General features: G+C 34.1%; 1 protein-coding gene across 1 annotated transcript in view; it reads left to right on the forward strand.

Annotated features, from left to right (window-relative positions):
- Positions 1 to 16,999, forward strand: part of LOC126923704 (lachesin-like) — a 118,092-nt gene that overhangs the window by 56,022 nt on the left and 45,071 nt on the right. The window contains exon 4 of the mRNA XM_050737419.1: positions 9,501 to 9,607. Coding sequence (XP_050593376.1) covers positions 9,501 to 9,607 — 107 coding nt within the window. The remainder of the gene's footprint in view (positions 1 to 9,500; positions 9,608 to 16,999) is intronic.

A 16,999-nucleotide genomic window follows, 5' to 3' on the forward strand; every position in this document is an offset into this window, starting at 1 on the left:
ATTTACAAACATGTATTATAGTTGCATTTAATGAACTAACTTTAACGAACTAACATTTCGCGATCGCGGTTATTTCGAGTACATATGTAGTTCCATTCTCACAGAAGCATCCATTCCGCAATAAGTGCAGATAGCATTTCTACGAAGAAAGAGAAAGAGGATGAGAAAGAAAGATACGGTGAAAGCGTGCAGCTCGATGATCCGCAATGACATTGCTTCCTCGGATCGAGTATCGATTCTTATCGATTAACCGAGGACGGCAAATTCACATTAATACTATAACAGAAACAATATCATGATTTTGTAGATTTTTTAATAGTTTCTTTAGTAGAAATGCCTGTTTTGTCGCGTGATGTGATTAGATTTTCCCCTAGACCTTCTGTTTTTGAAACAAATTGAAAAATATAAGGAGAAAATAATGCGTATTAGATGTTTCTTTCACTTTGATCATTATTTCAAAATATTGAAATGCTTGTAATATAATAACAATCCATATCATTATATTTGGAAGAGTCCAAAGAATTGTCATGTAAAGAAAAAATGCAAGAAAATGCAAGAAAAACGCGAAACATATTTACAGTCGAATATTTGAAATTAAAAAAAATTGATTTTTTTAAAACTGTACGTACCTGCTTGTTTGTAGATTCGTATTTAGCTCATAAAAATCTATAGAATCACCTACTGAAAGTTGCGAAATTAGGTATGAATCGAACGGTGTTATTCAACCGCACGTGTATTTCAAACTTGATTTTCTCGAATAAAATACAATGTTATTATTTTCTTCCTACTTAACTTTTTATGTAACATTACCCTTTGCTCGGTTGTATCACTCGTCCGGTCATATCCTACATACACATATATATGTATTGTATGTATGGATATACATGTAAAAGAAATAAATCCTTAATAAAATTATCATTGCTCGGGTAATTTTATAAAATCAAAGTTCTTTTGTAAATTAGATACAAATATACAAATATACATCCAAAAGGATATATAAGGAAAGGCTTGAGTAAATCATATACAGGATCCGATCCAATATCATGTAAAAGCGGACGCGACATGATCCCTTATGGAAAAATAAAATAATAATATACAATACAATTTTTTCATTTTCGACTTAGTTTTCGATAAAATTGACTTTGATAATCTATCAAGTATGCTTGAACATAGTTAATTATCAACTGGATGAGTTAACCATTAATAGGGTGTTATTGTCGATGCGAGAATAAGTATAATAAGAAATGTAAAATAAAATTTTTTCATTTAAGATTTTATTTTGAAGAAAATAGAATTTGAATATATTTAATTAAGAATTGGTTTAGTGCATGCGTGTAGTAAATTTTCAAATCTGTTTTTCTTAAAAAAACAAAGCGTCCTGTGAAAAGCTTTATTCTACATTTTCGATTTATTTTCACACATAGAGTGACTTTTTGTCGATTATTTAGTACTATCTAGTCCAGAATTAGCCATGTTTAAGTATAAATTTTCAAACTCGTTTTTTTCAAAAACTAAGCTGAGACAGAGCAAATTTTATTCTACATGTTTTTCTTATTTTTCCACAAGAAATCACGCGATGCGCGCTGTTACATGTTATTTAACTGGAATCTGTATAAAATGATTTTCGAGTGGGAGAGATTTATCACAAATAATAATTCCGGCTTAGTGAAGAGTGATAAAATTGTGAAAAGGTCAACGCGAAGGGTTCGGCATTTTCGTTTTATCGAATATCGAACGCTAATGGTCGATAGTGAAAGGGATAAATAAGGTCCTGAAGGAATGTGCGAAGTGCTGAAAGCAGACTTCCGGCCAATTGGGAACTTGTGCTTATCGGCTGCTTAACGAACGGTGAAACGAAAAGAGAGGGGCTATTCAACTTAAGAATAAGCAGTTAAACTCAAGACCAAATTAAGTTGAATCAGTTCTGGCTGTCACTTATGTACTTGCTCAAGTGTCGTTTTGCCAGCTGAAATGAAGAAATTTTTTATGGTTTAAAATGCAATCGAAAAAAGGTAAAAGCAGAAAGAAGAGTGAAGAAATATTTCACTCATAACATATCCCTTCCTTCTCTCTTACTCTCTATAATACAATATAACGGTATAATATCATAATAAAATTATGATGACTTTGTTTTTTTATTCAACCTCCGATTGCCTATTGCATACCCAACCTATGTATATAATTGTGTATTTTTGTTGTACGTAGATATGGATTTTGCTATTAGAACTTTTGAAATTTAGTATACAACTGTATTAGATATACAGACAAATTTTTATTTCAATTCTGTAACTGTTTGGATGGTGTTTAAGTTAATATAAACAGAAAAGAGCCACAATTTTGCACCACTTGCACTCTATTTACATTTCATAACACATTTCTTTTAAACATAATCCGTGTATTCAATTTTTCCAGAGATATCTTTATATCAAAATAAGTGTCATCTATAATGAAATACATGGAGACATTCTATAATTACTGTATAACACGTATAAAGAGGGGTGTTCTACCGCAGAATTTTGAACTAGAAAAATATTTTTTTCTTTGCATTTTCTTTAAGGAATATCATTTCAAAAGTGTAAAACTCTTATGTCAAAAGCTCCAAAAGTAACAGTGCGATAGTTACTCGTAGCTAATCGAAACTTTTCGAATTTATCGATCAAGTTAAAAAAAGAAAAAAGGTTCTCAAACATTCTTTCATAAAAAAGGTTCCTAAAAACTTTCGATTTTCGCAAGTTTCTTCTATCTGTTCATAAACACTCGCGTTAAAGGTATTGCAAACCTTTTCTCCAGTGTTAACATCGATATTTACGATTTGTGCAATCGAATGCGCCTAGCGTTAGCATGAGTGTTAACGTGACAGGATCGACTTGAAATCGAATTCATGCTCGTGTCCCCTCTTATCGTCTCTTTCAATCGGTATCTTGTTAGAATGGCCAAGGAAAGCAAATAAAATTTCGAAAAACAAGAAAAAGATAGAAAAAAATAACAAAATGAGTTGGATGGAAATAAGAAAGAAGATATGGCATAAAATACACAGAAAAAATTCGTAAATTAAGAGAAAACAAGCTAGTTATGGATCTGTGCAAGCGCGGAAGGAACTGCAAAAGGAAAAATGTCGATTAAAAAAAAAAGAAGCTGAGCGCATTGGAAAAAGACTAGATGGATTGGAAAGAGGCTAGATGGACAAACAAGACAAAAAGTGGAAAATCAATTCATTAGAAAGATGACAGAACTTTTGCTCGAAGATATTAAAGAAACTAAAATATAGAAAAGCAAGAAAGATGGACAAGTTGTAGAACGACGGAGAAACTGTTACGAAGAAGAACAAAGAAATTATAGAATTCCGAAGAATTGAAACGTCCAAAAGTGAAAATATAAAAGTGCGAGATTCAAAATGTGGAAATATATAGAAATAACAGTTACTGATATGGTTAAAGTGGTGGAAAAATGTTCCTTAATTTAGCAAGTATCAAGTAGGTATAGGAAAGCATGCAAAGCTACTAAAGTAAAGAAAGTAATTTTTCAACATTTTCACAAATCGACTTTGCTAACACTTTTCTACCTAAATGTGAATAACCGTTTATTCACCGTGCTCATAAAAATAGTTTTTCAGACAATTGTTGCATGTGATGTTATGAATGCTATGAAAGATAATTGGAATCTTTCTTTCAAACATTATGACTATGCCAATTCGCTCTCATAGAAATATTTCAGAAAATTCGCGAAAATTTCATAGTTTAAATTTATTTAAAGATTGCAATATTCTTAAATAATCTAGTTTGTAGTCTCGTGGAATTTTTTGTCACGTTTCTTCACTAGACTAGCGACAGTATAAGCATAAGAATTCAAAGCGTTCACGCCGCTTTATAAAAATATTTAGCTTAGAATTCTTAAGATAATTTAATCTCTGAGCATTAATTCGATACATAAATCTACGCATATAAAAAAGTCGTTTAAATATAATGAAGCAATGTCGTCGTAACATTATAATGTAATTTCTATCTTTTTATATTTTTCACTTTGTCAAACTGTTGATTTCCGGATATCAACGAAACTTGTACATTTGATGAAATGTGTCTAACGAATAAATAAAGATATAAATAAAGTTGGTCGCGAGCGTTTGGTAACTCGTTTATATCATTTTTTAATCTATTCTAACGTGGATTTATTTCAAGGAGTTAAAAAATTACAGGTCGATGACCCGCATGAATTTCCATGTACATACGTAACATACCAAAAGGAATGGTGTATTTGCAAAACGCTCTTAAACTATTTTCGGACAAATATACATAGAAGAGGAATGAAATGCCGCTTAATTTAATTCTATAGAAATAATTTCACGCCAGTTTCGCAATATTCTACCATGATACGTGATTGTTCTAGAGTTAAATGTTCACGCTTCGAAATATCGTGAATCAACGCTCTAAATGCCGATTGTGTGTCGTCTTATATTCTTCGGATTAATATAAGTAACGATTTCAATTTTATTTTTCAAGAGCCTTGCATTTCAATCGAGAATATACAACACACGAGCATTAAAAAAAATGGACGTATTGCGTTTTCATTGCATCGACTTCGCGTCAGAACATCTTCAATTTTACACTCAGCACGGTGCACATACTTGGTTCTATACTCAACGAACTTCTTTCATCGTAAAAGACACCACCAAGCTTCCGGAATAAATAACTCACGTGAAATCCTTCCACAGCTTTAATTAAAGTCATTCTTTTGGGTAAGAAAAAAGAAGGAAAAAGCCGGAGGAGAAGATAAAGAAAAAAGTCTATCATTAAAGTAGGCGTCGACATAGCGACATAAGATAAGTTAGCTCGGTAAAAATTTCAAATACTGGCATTAGCGAGTCTCTAAGCGTTTACTTAATCGTGTATATCACTTAGCTTAAGCGGGTGCACAGTGTACAGTGCCCAGTGTACATGCAGAGGAAGCAATAAAAACTGCAGGTTGCCATAATGCCGTATTCCGTACGCCTTTATCGTTGCGATATTGCGTATCACAGATTTATGGTTTCCTCTAGAACGTATTCCTTTAATATTGTTTGCGTTCGTTGCACCGTGATCTACTTTTCAGTTAAAGATAATAACGGATGCGGGGAAAACTTTTACTGCGCCTTGCGTATTTTCTGAGGCGAGGGACAACGAGCGAAGAAGGAAAAGTCTGGAAGGCGGAACAGAAACAAAGGAAACAAACGAGACAATTTCAATCTCGATTAGAAACATAAGATTACTTGAAAAGAGAACGATCAGCATGTTAACGACAAATAGATCGATAATGATAAATAAAAGGCTTATAGTCGAATTCGAGAATTTTTCTTGTCTCTTGGGTCGTACGAACACGAAATTATCGCAAATAGGTGGAAAATACCGTGAAAATCTTGCTGTATATTTCGAAAATATTCACATTCACAAATGTCGTATAAATTTTTCTCACGTTTTCTTAGGAAACCGTACTTTCCACGGACAGGTATAAACGAGTTGTTCTTATTTAATCAAAAGGAGGAACAATGCCTCGGTTGCTCTCATAAATCTCTCGTGTCCAACGGATTTATTCAGTATATAGTCGAGCAACAGGCAACTATCTTCCGCCACCAAAACTTTTCACGAACAGCTTATTATCGAACTTTCCGAGGTAGCTTATTACCTATATTAAATATCGTAAAATTCTTAACTTCCGCGGAATGTTCGCGTCAGCGTCGGATTAGTATCTTGGACATAACGTGCACTTCCTGTTTCGTAATAAGCCACTTTATTAATCGTAGCACGACAAAACTTTTCACTCACATTTACTATGTCCTTTTTCCTTTTTCAATAAATTTGTTCCCTTTTCAATAAATTTTTCTCGGTCTTCCTTTGCTCTATAATAAATTGGGACGTAAAAAAAATGTACCTAAAGAATAAAAAATTAACGGAGTAACTAATTTATTACACATACCTATAAGTATGGAAAGTCAACGTCAGAACACGAGATACACTACTGTTCAAAAATATCTACATAGACACTTGGTTATGTTTCACGAAATGTAATTCATGAGAACAGTAATATTATGAAAAGACATTTATACTATAAAGCTATTATCCTCTTTACGCAAGTCATATTCTGGAAGTAAAACGATTAGAAACATATCGTGGGAGATGTTTCGTATTCTCGATATATTTGACATAAAATCATTTAAAATTGAGCGGACCTGGTCGGGAATAACGCTTTATAAATAATTTAAGAAGCCATCCAATCGAGCAGCGGTATTAAGAAAGAGCAGGACTTGTCTTAATGCTTCGTCGTTCTGATATTTCAGTATCGGTATCCGATAGAAATTCAAAATCGATAAACTAACTCGTCTGAGTCGACGAATTTCAACACTTCTGGTATTTCAAATCCTGCCTAAACGTGTCAACCTTGCTAGTCAATCGTCTTCTTCGCATTGGTCTTAGTTCGATCATGCCAAACATAAGTTATTTACGATATTGCGCAAAAGTAATAGAATCAGCAATCAAGTTTCTCAAAATGTATTTTTAACATTTTAAGGATAGAACGTCCTTATCTTAAAACAAGTTTTCTATAAAGAGATACTAGTAAATACACATTTCGAAAATAAGAGTACTATGTAATATCAGATTAAACTTTTAGTACTCGTGTTTTTAAATTAGAGAACCGAAGTACTTTCAAAATAAATTAATGTAGTGACATATTCACATGACATAAACCGACATATTCGTTCAAATAACGGCTTCGAATACTTTGTTTTTGCAATTATTTAAACATGTAAATGTTGTCGATGCAAAACTATAATCATCTACATTCAATATATCACAGTATCTACGCGCTAATAGGTACACACGAAAGGTAATTCCTTCGTTCCAATTATTTTTTCAGGTATATGTCACTTTTTGAAAAATTGTGTTATCTTACAGCTATTATATTTTTTCTGCTTTTCGAGTGGAAAATCCACCCTTAGCGAGTGACTCTTGAAAATGGCTGGCACTCTGGTTGTCGGAGAAATGTAAAAACCCAGGCCATTTTCTTGTAACTTCTCGAAACCGGGACAAAACAAAGGATGTAAGCGCATCACGGGTCATTCGAGAATTAAATACCGACCTTAAATTACAATAATTTCCCGAAAGTTCCCGTTATAGACTCGATACAAGAATTTTATTTTTCCTCAGCTCGGTGTTGAGTAGACATTTATTCCTTGCTTTCATTTCCACGTAATGCCGCCACCATCAATTTACTTTGCTCCCGGCCACTCGACAGGCTGCTTGTCCCACGGCGATTGTCACTTCTACTTATAATACTTTCCGATCCTATTACCGTTGTTATGAGACAAATAGGTCAAGCTTGTCTCCTTCAGGACCCCACGGCTTGACTTTGAGCTTATCTTTGTTCCAGAATTCCTCTTTCTGTCCCTTTTGTCCTGCAGTTTACCTCACGAGTGCTACCTTACCCCCTTTAATTCAAAAGTGTCGTGCCTCTTATTTCATTATTCCGTGATTTCTCAGTTCGGCTCTTTTACTTAAACTTTCCATTCTTCTCTTCCTTCTTTCCGTATTTTCCTTTTTGCCATCCCTTTCCTTTCATTTTCTTTACGTTTCTTCTGTTTCTTTCCTTTTCTGTCGGTTGCTGTCGCTTAACATTTTTTCCTTTCCTTCCTCTGTACTTTTGACATGGCGCGGAAAAGAGGTTTAAAAGTCTCCAGCACGAACAGCATCCAGCTAATTATTGTAATTTCATGCTTTTGGGATACGATCTCCCGCTGGCCGCGGCGGCTTCTAATTGGACTTGCACTCTGTTCGTTGACAGCAGCTTTTGAATAGGAATTTTGCGCGACAGCGACAGCAAACCGAAGATTTATTCTGCCGCTTTTTCATCCAAAGACGTGATTCTAATAATTGTTATGAGAACGGTGGCGAGACGACATTTTCTCACCGGATTACGTCATGTCGCGTCGCATCGTTTGTGAAAGAGATCGAGAAAGAGTAGTTTCTAACACGTCGATATTGCGGGTGACAGTATAAAGGAAAGAACGGAACTAGTATTCTTATTTATACGATTTTTCGACTTTACAAAATTTTGATCTCTACAGTGGTTTTGTATTCTGAAATTTCTCCGAGTGCATTAATGATTTATTTACTACACACACGCAAAAAAGGAAAGCTGTTTGATAAAAAAGAGCGACCCAGGAAGGAATTTGATCCTTGTGAATTTTCATTCAATATTTCTTGTAGTTTCGTTGAACGATTATTATAGAATATTTCGATTTATTTCTTGGATACCGATAGGAAAGTTTAGCATTATTGAGGATCGAGGCGGAAAAACAGAGGGAGCAATACGTTCCCTAGATGAAAAGAAATGACAAGCAGTTACAAGTTACAATCAAATTGCATTCAACAGACTACGAAAAAGTCAGTATTTTTCTCCGGATTCGTTCATCTTGAAACAACCTTAAGAAACCACGAAACTTCTTTGCACTCAGACCTGATAGTTATATGTATGTATGTCTGTATGTAGAACGATTTTAAAGTTTTTCACGTGGAAAACAGGTTGTTTTCGAAAGAATAAATTAATAAAATTGGAAAATTTTATATCACGATACCAAATAGTACATTTAATAGATTGAGATTATCCAACAATAAGTGGAAAATTTGAATAAACGGCGATACCCTAATTTTTACCAAATATGTATGTATTTATGAAATTACATTTTTCTAAAATATAAATTAATCCCACATAAATAACGTAAAAGAAATTACTTTTAAATTCAGTTTAGGCAGTTAGAGCTATTAAAAGAAATAAAGTTATTGTATTATAATAAATATCGTAAATATCGTAATTTGTGTTATTACGTATGTCGTAAATGAATTAAATGTCCGTATCATTTTAAAATATATTAAATTGATGTCGTGTTGTGCTTTATCGCTTGTACTTCATCATTTCTGATGTATGTCTTTAAAGATTTATATGTTTGGAAGAGGATACTTTGTTAAACACCGAATGTACTACTACACATCAACGAGGCAAATAGTAACTGATACGAAACGTAAAAACATTTCATTAAGTCTAGATCAAATATTCCATTTGCCGATCTAGTAGCTTTACAAGTTTCGAGTCGACAAATTTTGCAACTGATATTGGAAAATTACTAGTAAATTTTAAATAAGGAAGGAACTTTGTTACGATCGAAATGACAATTAAAATTCCGTAAATATCTGGATGCTTTAAAAATTGTGTTTCATATTAACGTTGAGTTTGAGTAACTTTCATATTATTTAGTTATTAATTAGAATTACGGGATCGATTTTTCCAGGTCTTAACGACTATGAAATATTCTGTTTACTGGACAAAACTAATCTCGTTTCCTGCTCTCCGCTTCGGTTAGTCTTTAGAGTTGCTAAGCCTTGCCTAGTAAATGAACGTCATGTTGTTTTTTCTTTAAATTACAGCGAGCAAGATATGCAAATCTAAAAAGTTTCTCACATGCATATCTGTTTCAGGCGGTGCTTTTCCACCCGAATTCGCTGATACTATACAAAATGTAACAGTATCGCTGGGAAGGGATGCAACTTTTACGTGTCTGGTCAATCATTTGGGGGGCTACAGGGTAAGTTTCCCTTAGTAAAAATTCATCAACCGCAGACATACAAAATTCTTCTGACGAAGAATTTTCGTGTGGGACATACGATACTAACCACATTTTTGAATGAATACATTTAACTTTCTTTTCTCGTCTACCTTAGTATCATTTTATCCATCGCATAAAGGTTTTAGGAAAGATTCATTGCGAATCGCAATCTTGGAATTGCGATTTATTCAGATCTTTTTACGTTTCAGGATCAGACACAAAATCGTAGTAGCTCTTGAAGTAAAGGGATGAATTGGAACTTAATTTCTTTTATACAATTTTCTTTTCAAACTTTCGTTACATCTGCTACGCGGATTTATAAATGAAACACTGTGTAACTTTGTTTTAAGGAGATTTTCATATGATCATAAATATAATAATAATAGAAATATTTAAAAATGTCCTCTATCTTGTATGGTGCATCTAATCAATAGTAATTCAATCAATAGTAAATGCACATTAAAATAAATAGCTTATTAAACCCATGACTAGTAAATGTAGCATGTACTTGAGAATCTTTTCTGTACAAATCATGGTTTGGAATCTATTTCTCTGGACCGAATATATACGCACAGAAAGAAAAATCGATCATGGTAAATTTTAGACCACATTCTTTTGTCCAAGTAAAGAATCTTTGTCACGAAAATCAATTTCTCAAACAACTTATATGTCACTAAATTCACAAGCACTCTTTTTGATTCGATGTTCTTCCTGCCGCCACATCCTTATGTTTGAACACAAAAATAGAGCCATTTCCCCTGTCGTATTGGATTTCATATCCACAACAACGAAGACAATTTCGTTACGCATCATCGTGTGTACATTACTATCTACCCCTCCCTCATGAAGAGGAATATTATGACGGAAGGAATAACAGATTGAAAAATCTCAATTTTGCGCTTTAACAAGTTCGGCTGGAACGGTGTAAATTTAACTATATCGTTATCCATGTTATATAGATAACGACGCCAGATTATTCTTTGCGCGTTTTACCATTTTGTTTTAAGGAGGATTTAAATCGTAAACATAAGAACGCAGCTAGTATATCTTTTGGGAACACTAGCTAAATTAGCTAAACTAGCTAAAGCTCTCTTGCTATAATCAATTAATCAGTTGCTCCGAATCGTCGAAGCTTGTTTGACATCGAATACAATTACATATCCTAGTTGTAAATGAGTTTAAATTTAACGACTCAAACGCATCAAATTGATTAGAGCTAATTTATCGACGTTACGAATATGATTCAAGTATAGGGCTGTATTCTAATCGAACATCGCACAGCGACAAGTCTGAATGACTGTCTTACTATCGGTTACGTAACAATACGGCAGTGCCCATATACGCCAATCGCACGGCAATGTGAAGAAGAACAGCGCTGCAGATAGGAAAGGATAACAAGTTGGTCCTACGACAATATGATATAAAAAAAGGATAATATGTCGGTCATACGACAATTCGATGGGGAAAAGGCTAACCTAGAAAAAAGACTCGTAAGCCGAATCATTAGCGACCGGTTTATTACGAAAATAAATATTGACCAGATTCTAGGCACCTGAAAGTGTCGTACAGCAAAATTATACAGTAAGATCGTTTTTGCCTTTGTATCGGTGAGACAACATTAATTCAACGATATCTTTTTTGTTTTAAATTTGTTATTAATAAAAATTTCATTAACACATTGGTCAGATTTTTCTGCTTAATATAAAACGAAATACGATGTTGTCATAAAATTCGACAATACGACTGTATCCAACCTATATATTTATATAAAATTGCATAACATCGTATTTTTAATCAGAAACATTTCATCAATATGTTAATGAAATTTTGATTAATAACAAATTTAAAATAGAAGAGTTACGTCGTTGTTTTAGTGTTGTTCCGACCACATGATGGCGAAAGCGACCCTCTCGAGTACCCGAAATCTGGTTAATGTTTACAGCTTGTTATGAGCTTGTTGTCAGGTTCGAACGTTGTGCGTGAGGTTGAACAAAAAATAAAATGGTTCGATTTCCGTCGGTTAATTGTACAACAACGCCGCTACTAATATCTATACATGATATTAGTACATACATGATACAGTATATGATGTTATATACTAATTAAGTCCAACTACTTTAAAAATTTGCTATCATTTTTAGTAGCACTCTTAGGATTAAAAAATTTGATACTATGAAAACGGAATATAAAAAATTATAAAAAGACGCTCTATCGAATGGATATGTGCAAATAAGTTTTGTAGCCATTGCAAATCTTTTTTGTACTTAACAAATCAATAAAGTATGATTTCTATTCTATTACGAAAGTGTGCATTGTGATACGAAAGAGGATCAAATTTCAAACAGTTCGAGCAAGTCGAAATGCTGTTGCATCGTATGCGTTGTCAGTTTTGACACAGTTATAGAACATGCTATGTATATCTGTGCGATGTAGAGTTAGTCGGTCGATCGGTTTTGTCGTTGTACGACATTCAATTAGAACATGGGATAAGACTAACTTTTAAAGAAATTCTTTAAAGAAATTAAACTCTTAAAGAAATAAGAAAGATAGGACAACGTGGTGGGAACTATAACAGGATTAATACAAAATTTCTGTTGGCTATTATTAAATTTATTATTGCTCAGTTTTTCCAACGGCAGCTTTAATATCTTCTACGTTATCAGCATTTAAGCTAGCAATTTTCGAAGAAATTAGAAACAATCAGGTGAATAAATTGATGTTTGTTCGTTTAAAACAAATATCAGCCTATAAGTATCCGATTACACGTATGGAAGATCGCACGGTTTATCATAATGAGGACCGTCCGTGCAACGCCTGTTTTAATTTCGACGAATCAGAAAAATGGATAGGTGGATTATTATCCACTATTACTATTGCAAAGAGACGACGTTGAAAATTCAAAGGGTAGCGTTCACAGAAGATGAGGGGGAGGAGTTGTCTAGCAACAAGCCTGTTCCCTCTCGTTAGGAACGCTTTGGCACAGCTATAAAGAGATAAATAATCTGGTTACGAGCGTCTAATGACATTATGCGAGAGTAAAGTGGTAACGAGCAACTGTTGCTAATTTTTCATTTAAGGCTTAATGCTCAGTCATAGTAAGTCTGACGATACGGATGAAGCGTGCATTCGCAATTTTTGCTAGATTATTTCGTAATTCAATACTTTCTATCCGACGAATTTTAGGCCAGCTAATTAAACTGATTGCATCATATTCTGAAAATTCCATTAGAATTGTTCAAGTTACAAATTCATACTTACAGCGATAGAAATAAAACTAATATTAATAAAGAGATTCCAGAGAAGATTCGATTATTCAGAGATTAGAGATGATTATTATTAGAGAGATTAGAGAGAACAGAGGACAAAGTCTCAACTCTTATGAAATTAATTTACTATTTAACGATTTTTAGCATTGAATAGTTTATGTAACTCCTTTTCGTAACTAGCCGTTTAAATTTCTGCATCAGATACGAGTGATTTTACAGGAATGGAAATTATTTGACAGTGGTTGTGTCCATACACTTACTCACCTAATTTATGAATTGTAACAAGCTTCAAATTTGGCGGAGGACGTGTCACTATTGCTACAAAATGACCACACATTTAAATAACTATATGTGATTCTATCGGAACTTTTTTAAACGTTATCTACAGGGACTGAGAAGGTATCTGAGATAAAAATCTCGTTTAATCAACTGTATTTAAGACTCTATACTTGAAAAATAAACAAATGTTTTCTCACATATTTTATCACAAAGAATTAGTTAAAAGGTAATTAATTTTCTCAAGGATTATTTACGAAATTTGGACATCCAATATCATACATCACTAGTACGTAGCAATCACCTAGATTATAAACGAACTAACTATCAGTCTTGACAATTGTTAGTTAAACTTGATAGTGAAAAGAAATAATTAAATTTAAAAAACAATCAATATTTATTAATCATAAATGAAGTAGTTATAAATTTTGACTACTGTTAACACTAGGTTTACGGGCGTTTCGTATATACCTATCTCTACGGAATCCGTCAAATTGACGGGTAAACGAAAATACGCATTTTTCATTAAAAAATCGATTTATTCAAATTAAGTGAAAGGAACAATATTAGGTTTCACGTGTAAATAAATTATTAATAAATAAAAAGTCTTTTTTTTAAATTATCACTAAAAAATAACAATAACATTAACACTAGGTTTACGGAATCCGCCAATTTGACGGATTTTGAACTTCGAAATGAAATATCTCAAAAATCATAGCATTAATTTTCACCATTTTGCATCGTAAATTATCGTAGACATTTCCCATTATTGTCTCCGCTTATTGTAAGTATTTACAATAGGATAATTGAATTTGGGCACAGTATTTTCTTATTTTGAACAATCCCCCTTTTCTAGCAATCATGAGTAAATTCAAGAGATATAATAAGATATTGGACAAAATATCAACATCAATGAAGATTGTACTGAGGATACCTCCGAAGAAGATCAGTATGAATTAGGCCAAAGCGAAGCTGACAGTGAAAGCTTTGAATAAATTGAAAGTGGAGAGATAGAAGGATCTTCGGATAGTGAAGAGGAACACTTCTTGAAAGTGTGTCGTAACAAGAAAAGGATGCGTATTCTTTTTGGCGAAAGGATTCCAAGCATTTTGTGATATGTTCTTGTAGTATTTTGACTGCCGTTTCTGGGTTAGTATGCCTGACTAATATAGCTGTGTCGTCCGTTTGGTGTGGGTCTTTGCCTGGTTTAGGTAACATTTTGATCTGTGCTAATTTCCATGGTTTGGGGAAGTATTGAATTCTTAGAATTGCATTGAATATTATTATCATTAGTCTTATTGCTTTTGGCGGAAGGTTCTTCAAGATTTTGCCATTGATTAGGTCGATTTCTGGTGCTCTGTTGTTTTTTGTTTTATCGATTATGTTTCTAATTTCTTGTGCTGTTGTTTTAGGTATGGTGTATTCCATGTCGGTTGTGATAATAGTGGTTTGCGCATCCTCCTCCATATGACTTTTAAGGTTGCTGTTGTTGATAATGTGTGGTGTGAATGTGTTGCAGAGGTGGTTGGAGAATTCTTCAGCTTGTTCTTCGTTGCTTCTTGCCCATGTGTTATCTGCCTTTCTGATTGCTGGGACGGGTATTATTGGGATCTTTATTTTTCTCGTGGCTTTCCATAGGGAGTAGTTGATGTTCTCGTGTGTAGAGAGCGTCCCTATGAACTTTGTGAATTCGTTATTGTTGTGCTCTTTTATTTTGTTTTTTATTTCCTTTGCAAGTTTGTTTAGGTGTTTTTTGTTTTCTCGAGTTCTGTGTTTTTGCCATTTTGCTTTCACTTTTCTTTTTTCTCTAATTTTGTCGAGTATTTCTTGCGGAATTGTTATTGTTTGTCTGCTGGTTGATTCGGGTGTAGTGGTTGTCCTTGCTGCTTCTTGAATAGTTGCTGTCGATGTTGCTATTGTCTGTTCTATGTGTTCAGGAGTTTTCAACGGGGTGTTGCAGTTTATTTTGCTCTCTATTATTTCTTTGAAAGTTTGCCATTTGGTGGTTTTATTGCATAGTGTTTCTGGTTTGCTATAGAGTATTGGTTTGTTTCTGTATTCAATTATTATGGGTGTATGATCGGAGCTGAACTCGAGGTTGGTTGTCATTTTTAGTTTATTTGTGTTTAATCCCCTTGTAACTGCAAAGTCCAGAAGATCTGGTTTTTTGTTCAGGTCAGTCGGCCAATATGTAGGTGTTCCTGTGGATAATATAATGAGGTTATTATTTCTAATGTATTTTTCCAGTGTTCTGCCTCGAGGTGTAATGTTTCTTGACCCCCAAAGCGTGTTCTTCGAGTTGTAGTCTCCCGCTGCGATGTACTTGTCCCCTAGGTCCTGGAAGTATTCTTCCCACATTTGTTTTGTTATTTTGTGTCGCGGAGGCACATATACTGCTGACAACTGGAAGTAGTTGCTGCTAGTTTGAACTGTAACAGTGGTTGCTTGTAAATATTCTTTGTTAACTTGGCTGTGTAGATAATGTTTGATATCGTTTCTGACTATAACTGCTGTCCCTCCGTGAGCTTTTCCTGAGGAGTGTTTGGTATCATATATGGTGTAGTATGGTATTTTCAAGTAGCTTTTTGTAGTGAAGTGTGTTTCTGAGACAAGTAGTATGTCTATATTGTTATTGTATATGAATGTTTTAATTTCGAGGGCCCGTTGTTGTAGGCCGTTTGAGTTCCAGGCTGCTATTTTTAGAGTGTCCGTTTTTATTTTTTGCTTAGCACGTTTGTAATTAGTTGTAGCATGACTGTGATTTGTTGGGTTTGCTGTTTGAGTACTGCGTTTTGTTCGCTTATCATTCTAGTTAGCATTTCGGTGTTCTTTATGGATTGTTTGAGCATTTCTTTGATTTCTGCAGTGTCATTGTTACTATTGCTGTGGTATTGGTTGTGTGTATGTGTTGATTGGCTGGTTACTTGAGCATAGCTTAGACCACCAATGGTGTTGGTGCTGATAGGTTTAGTGTTTGTTGCTTGCTCTGTACTTGGAATTATTTCAGGATTTGTGCTGTCCTGTTGGGCTTGTGTGTTAGTGATTGTTCTGCTTCGTAGGGGCGGGAAAAGTTTACGTTGTAATTGTTTTCTTACTTCACATCCTTTATAGCTGGCTGGGTGGTTTCCGTTACAGTTGTAGCATTTAACCTCCTCAATTTTTCCCGTGGATGGGCAGTGTGTCGTGAGATGATTTTTTGCGCATTTAACGCATGCCGGGGTTCTATTGCAATAGTTTTTAGTGTGTCCGTATTGTTGGTACCTTATGCATTGTGGGATTTCTTTTTTATGTCTGGGTGGCTCCACTTTTACTATTGTGTTTAGTAATTTTTCTATATCGTATATTTCTTTATTGTTGTTTTTAGGTTCTAGTTCAACTAGGAATAGCGGTAATGGTATCGTATTTGTTGATGTTATTAATTGACCTTACCTGGTGTCCGATTTTTGCCAGTTCTTCACTTATTTTTCCGGTATTTGTTTTTGGGTGTAGTCCCCTGATTACTGCTTTGTAGCTTTTGTCGGTTTTGAGCTGAAAAGTGTGATATGCTGCATTTTTATCCTTTAGTGATCTTGTCACTTTTCTGAATGTTTCTGGGGTGTTGGTTTGCACTTTCACCTGGTCTATTTTTATCTGTTTGATAACATAGTTATCTTTCCCTGCAGTGTTGTTTAGTAGTTCGATGAGGGGGTCAATTATTTTTGCGTCTATGTATATCGGTGGTGGTTTGGGAGTGGTTTGTCGGACTTTCCGTTGGGTCCGTTGCTGCCTCTTCTGGCAGTGTGCTGAATGGATTGTGCAGCTTGATATCTTGTAGCCATTGTTTTTTTTC

This window comes from Bombus affinis, chromosome 13 (genome assembly GCF_024516045.1).
Source record: "Bombus affinis isolate iyBomAffi1 chromosome 13, iyBomAffi1.2, whole genome shotgun sequence".
NCBI classification, from domain to species: domain Eukaryota; kingdom Metazoa; phylum Arthropoda; class Insecta; order Hymenoptera; family Apidae; genus Bombus; species Bombus affinis.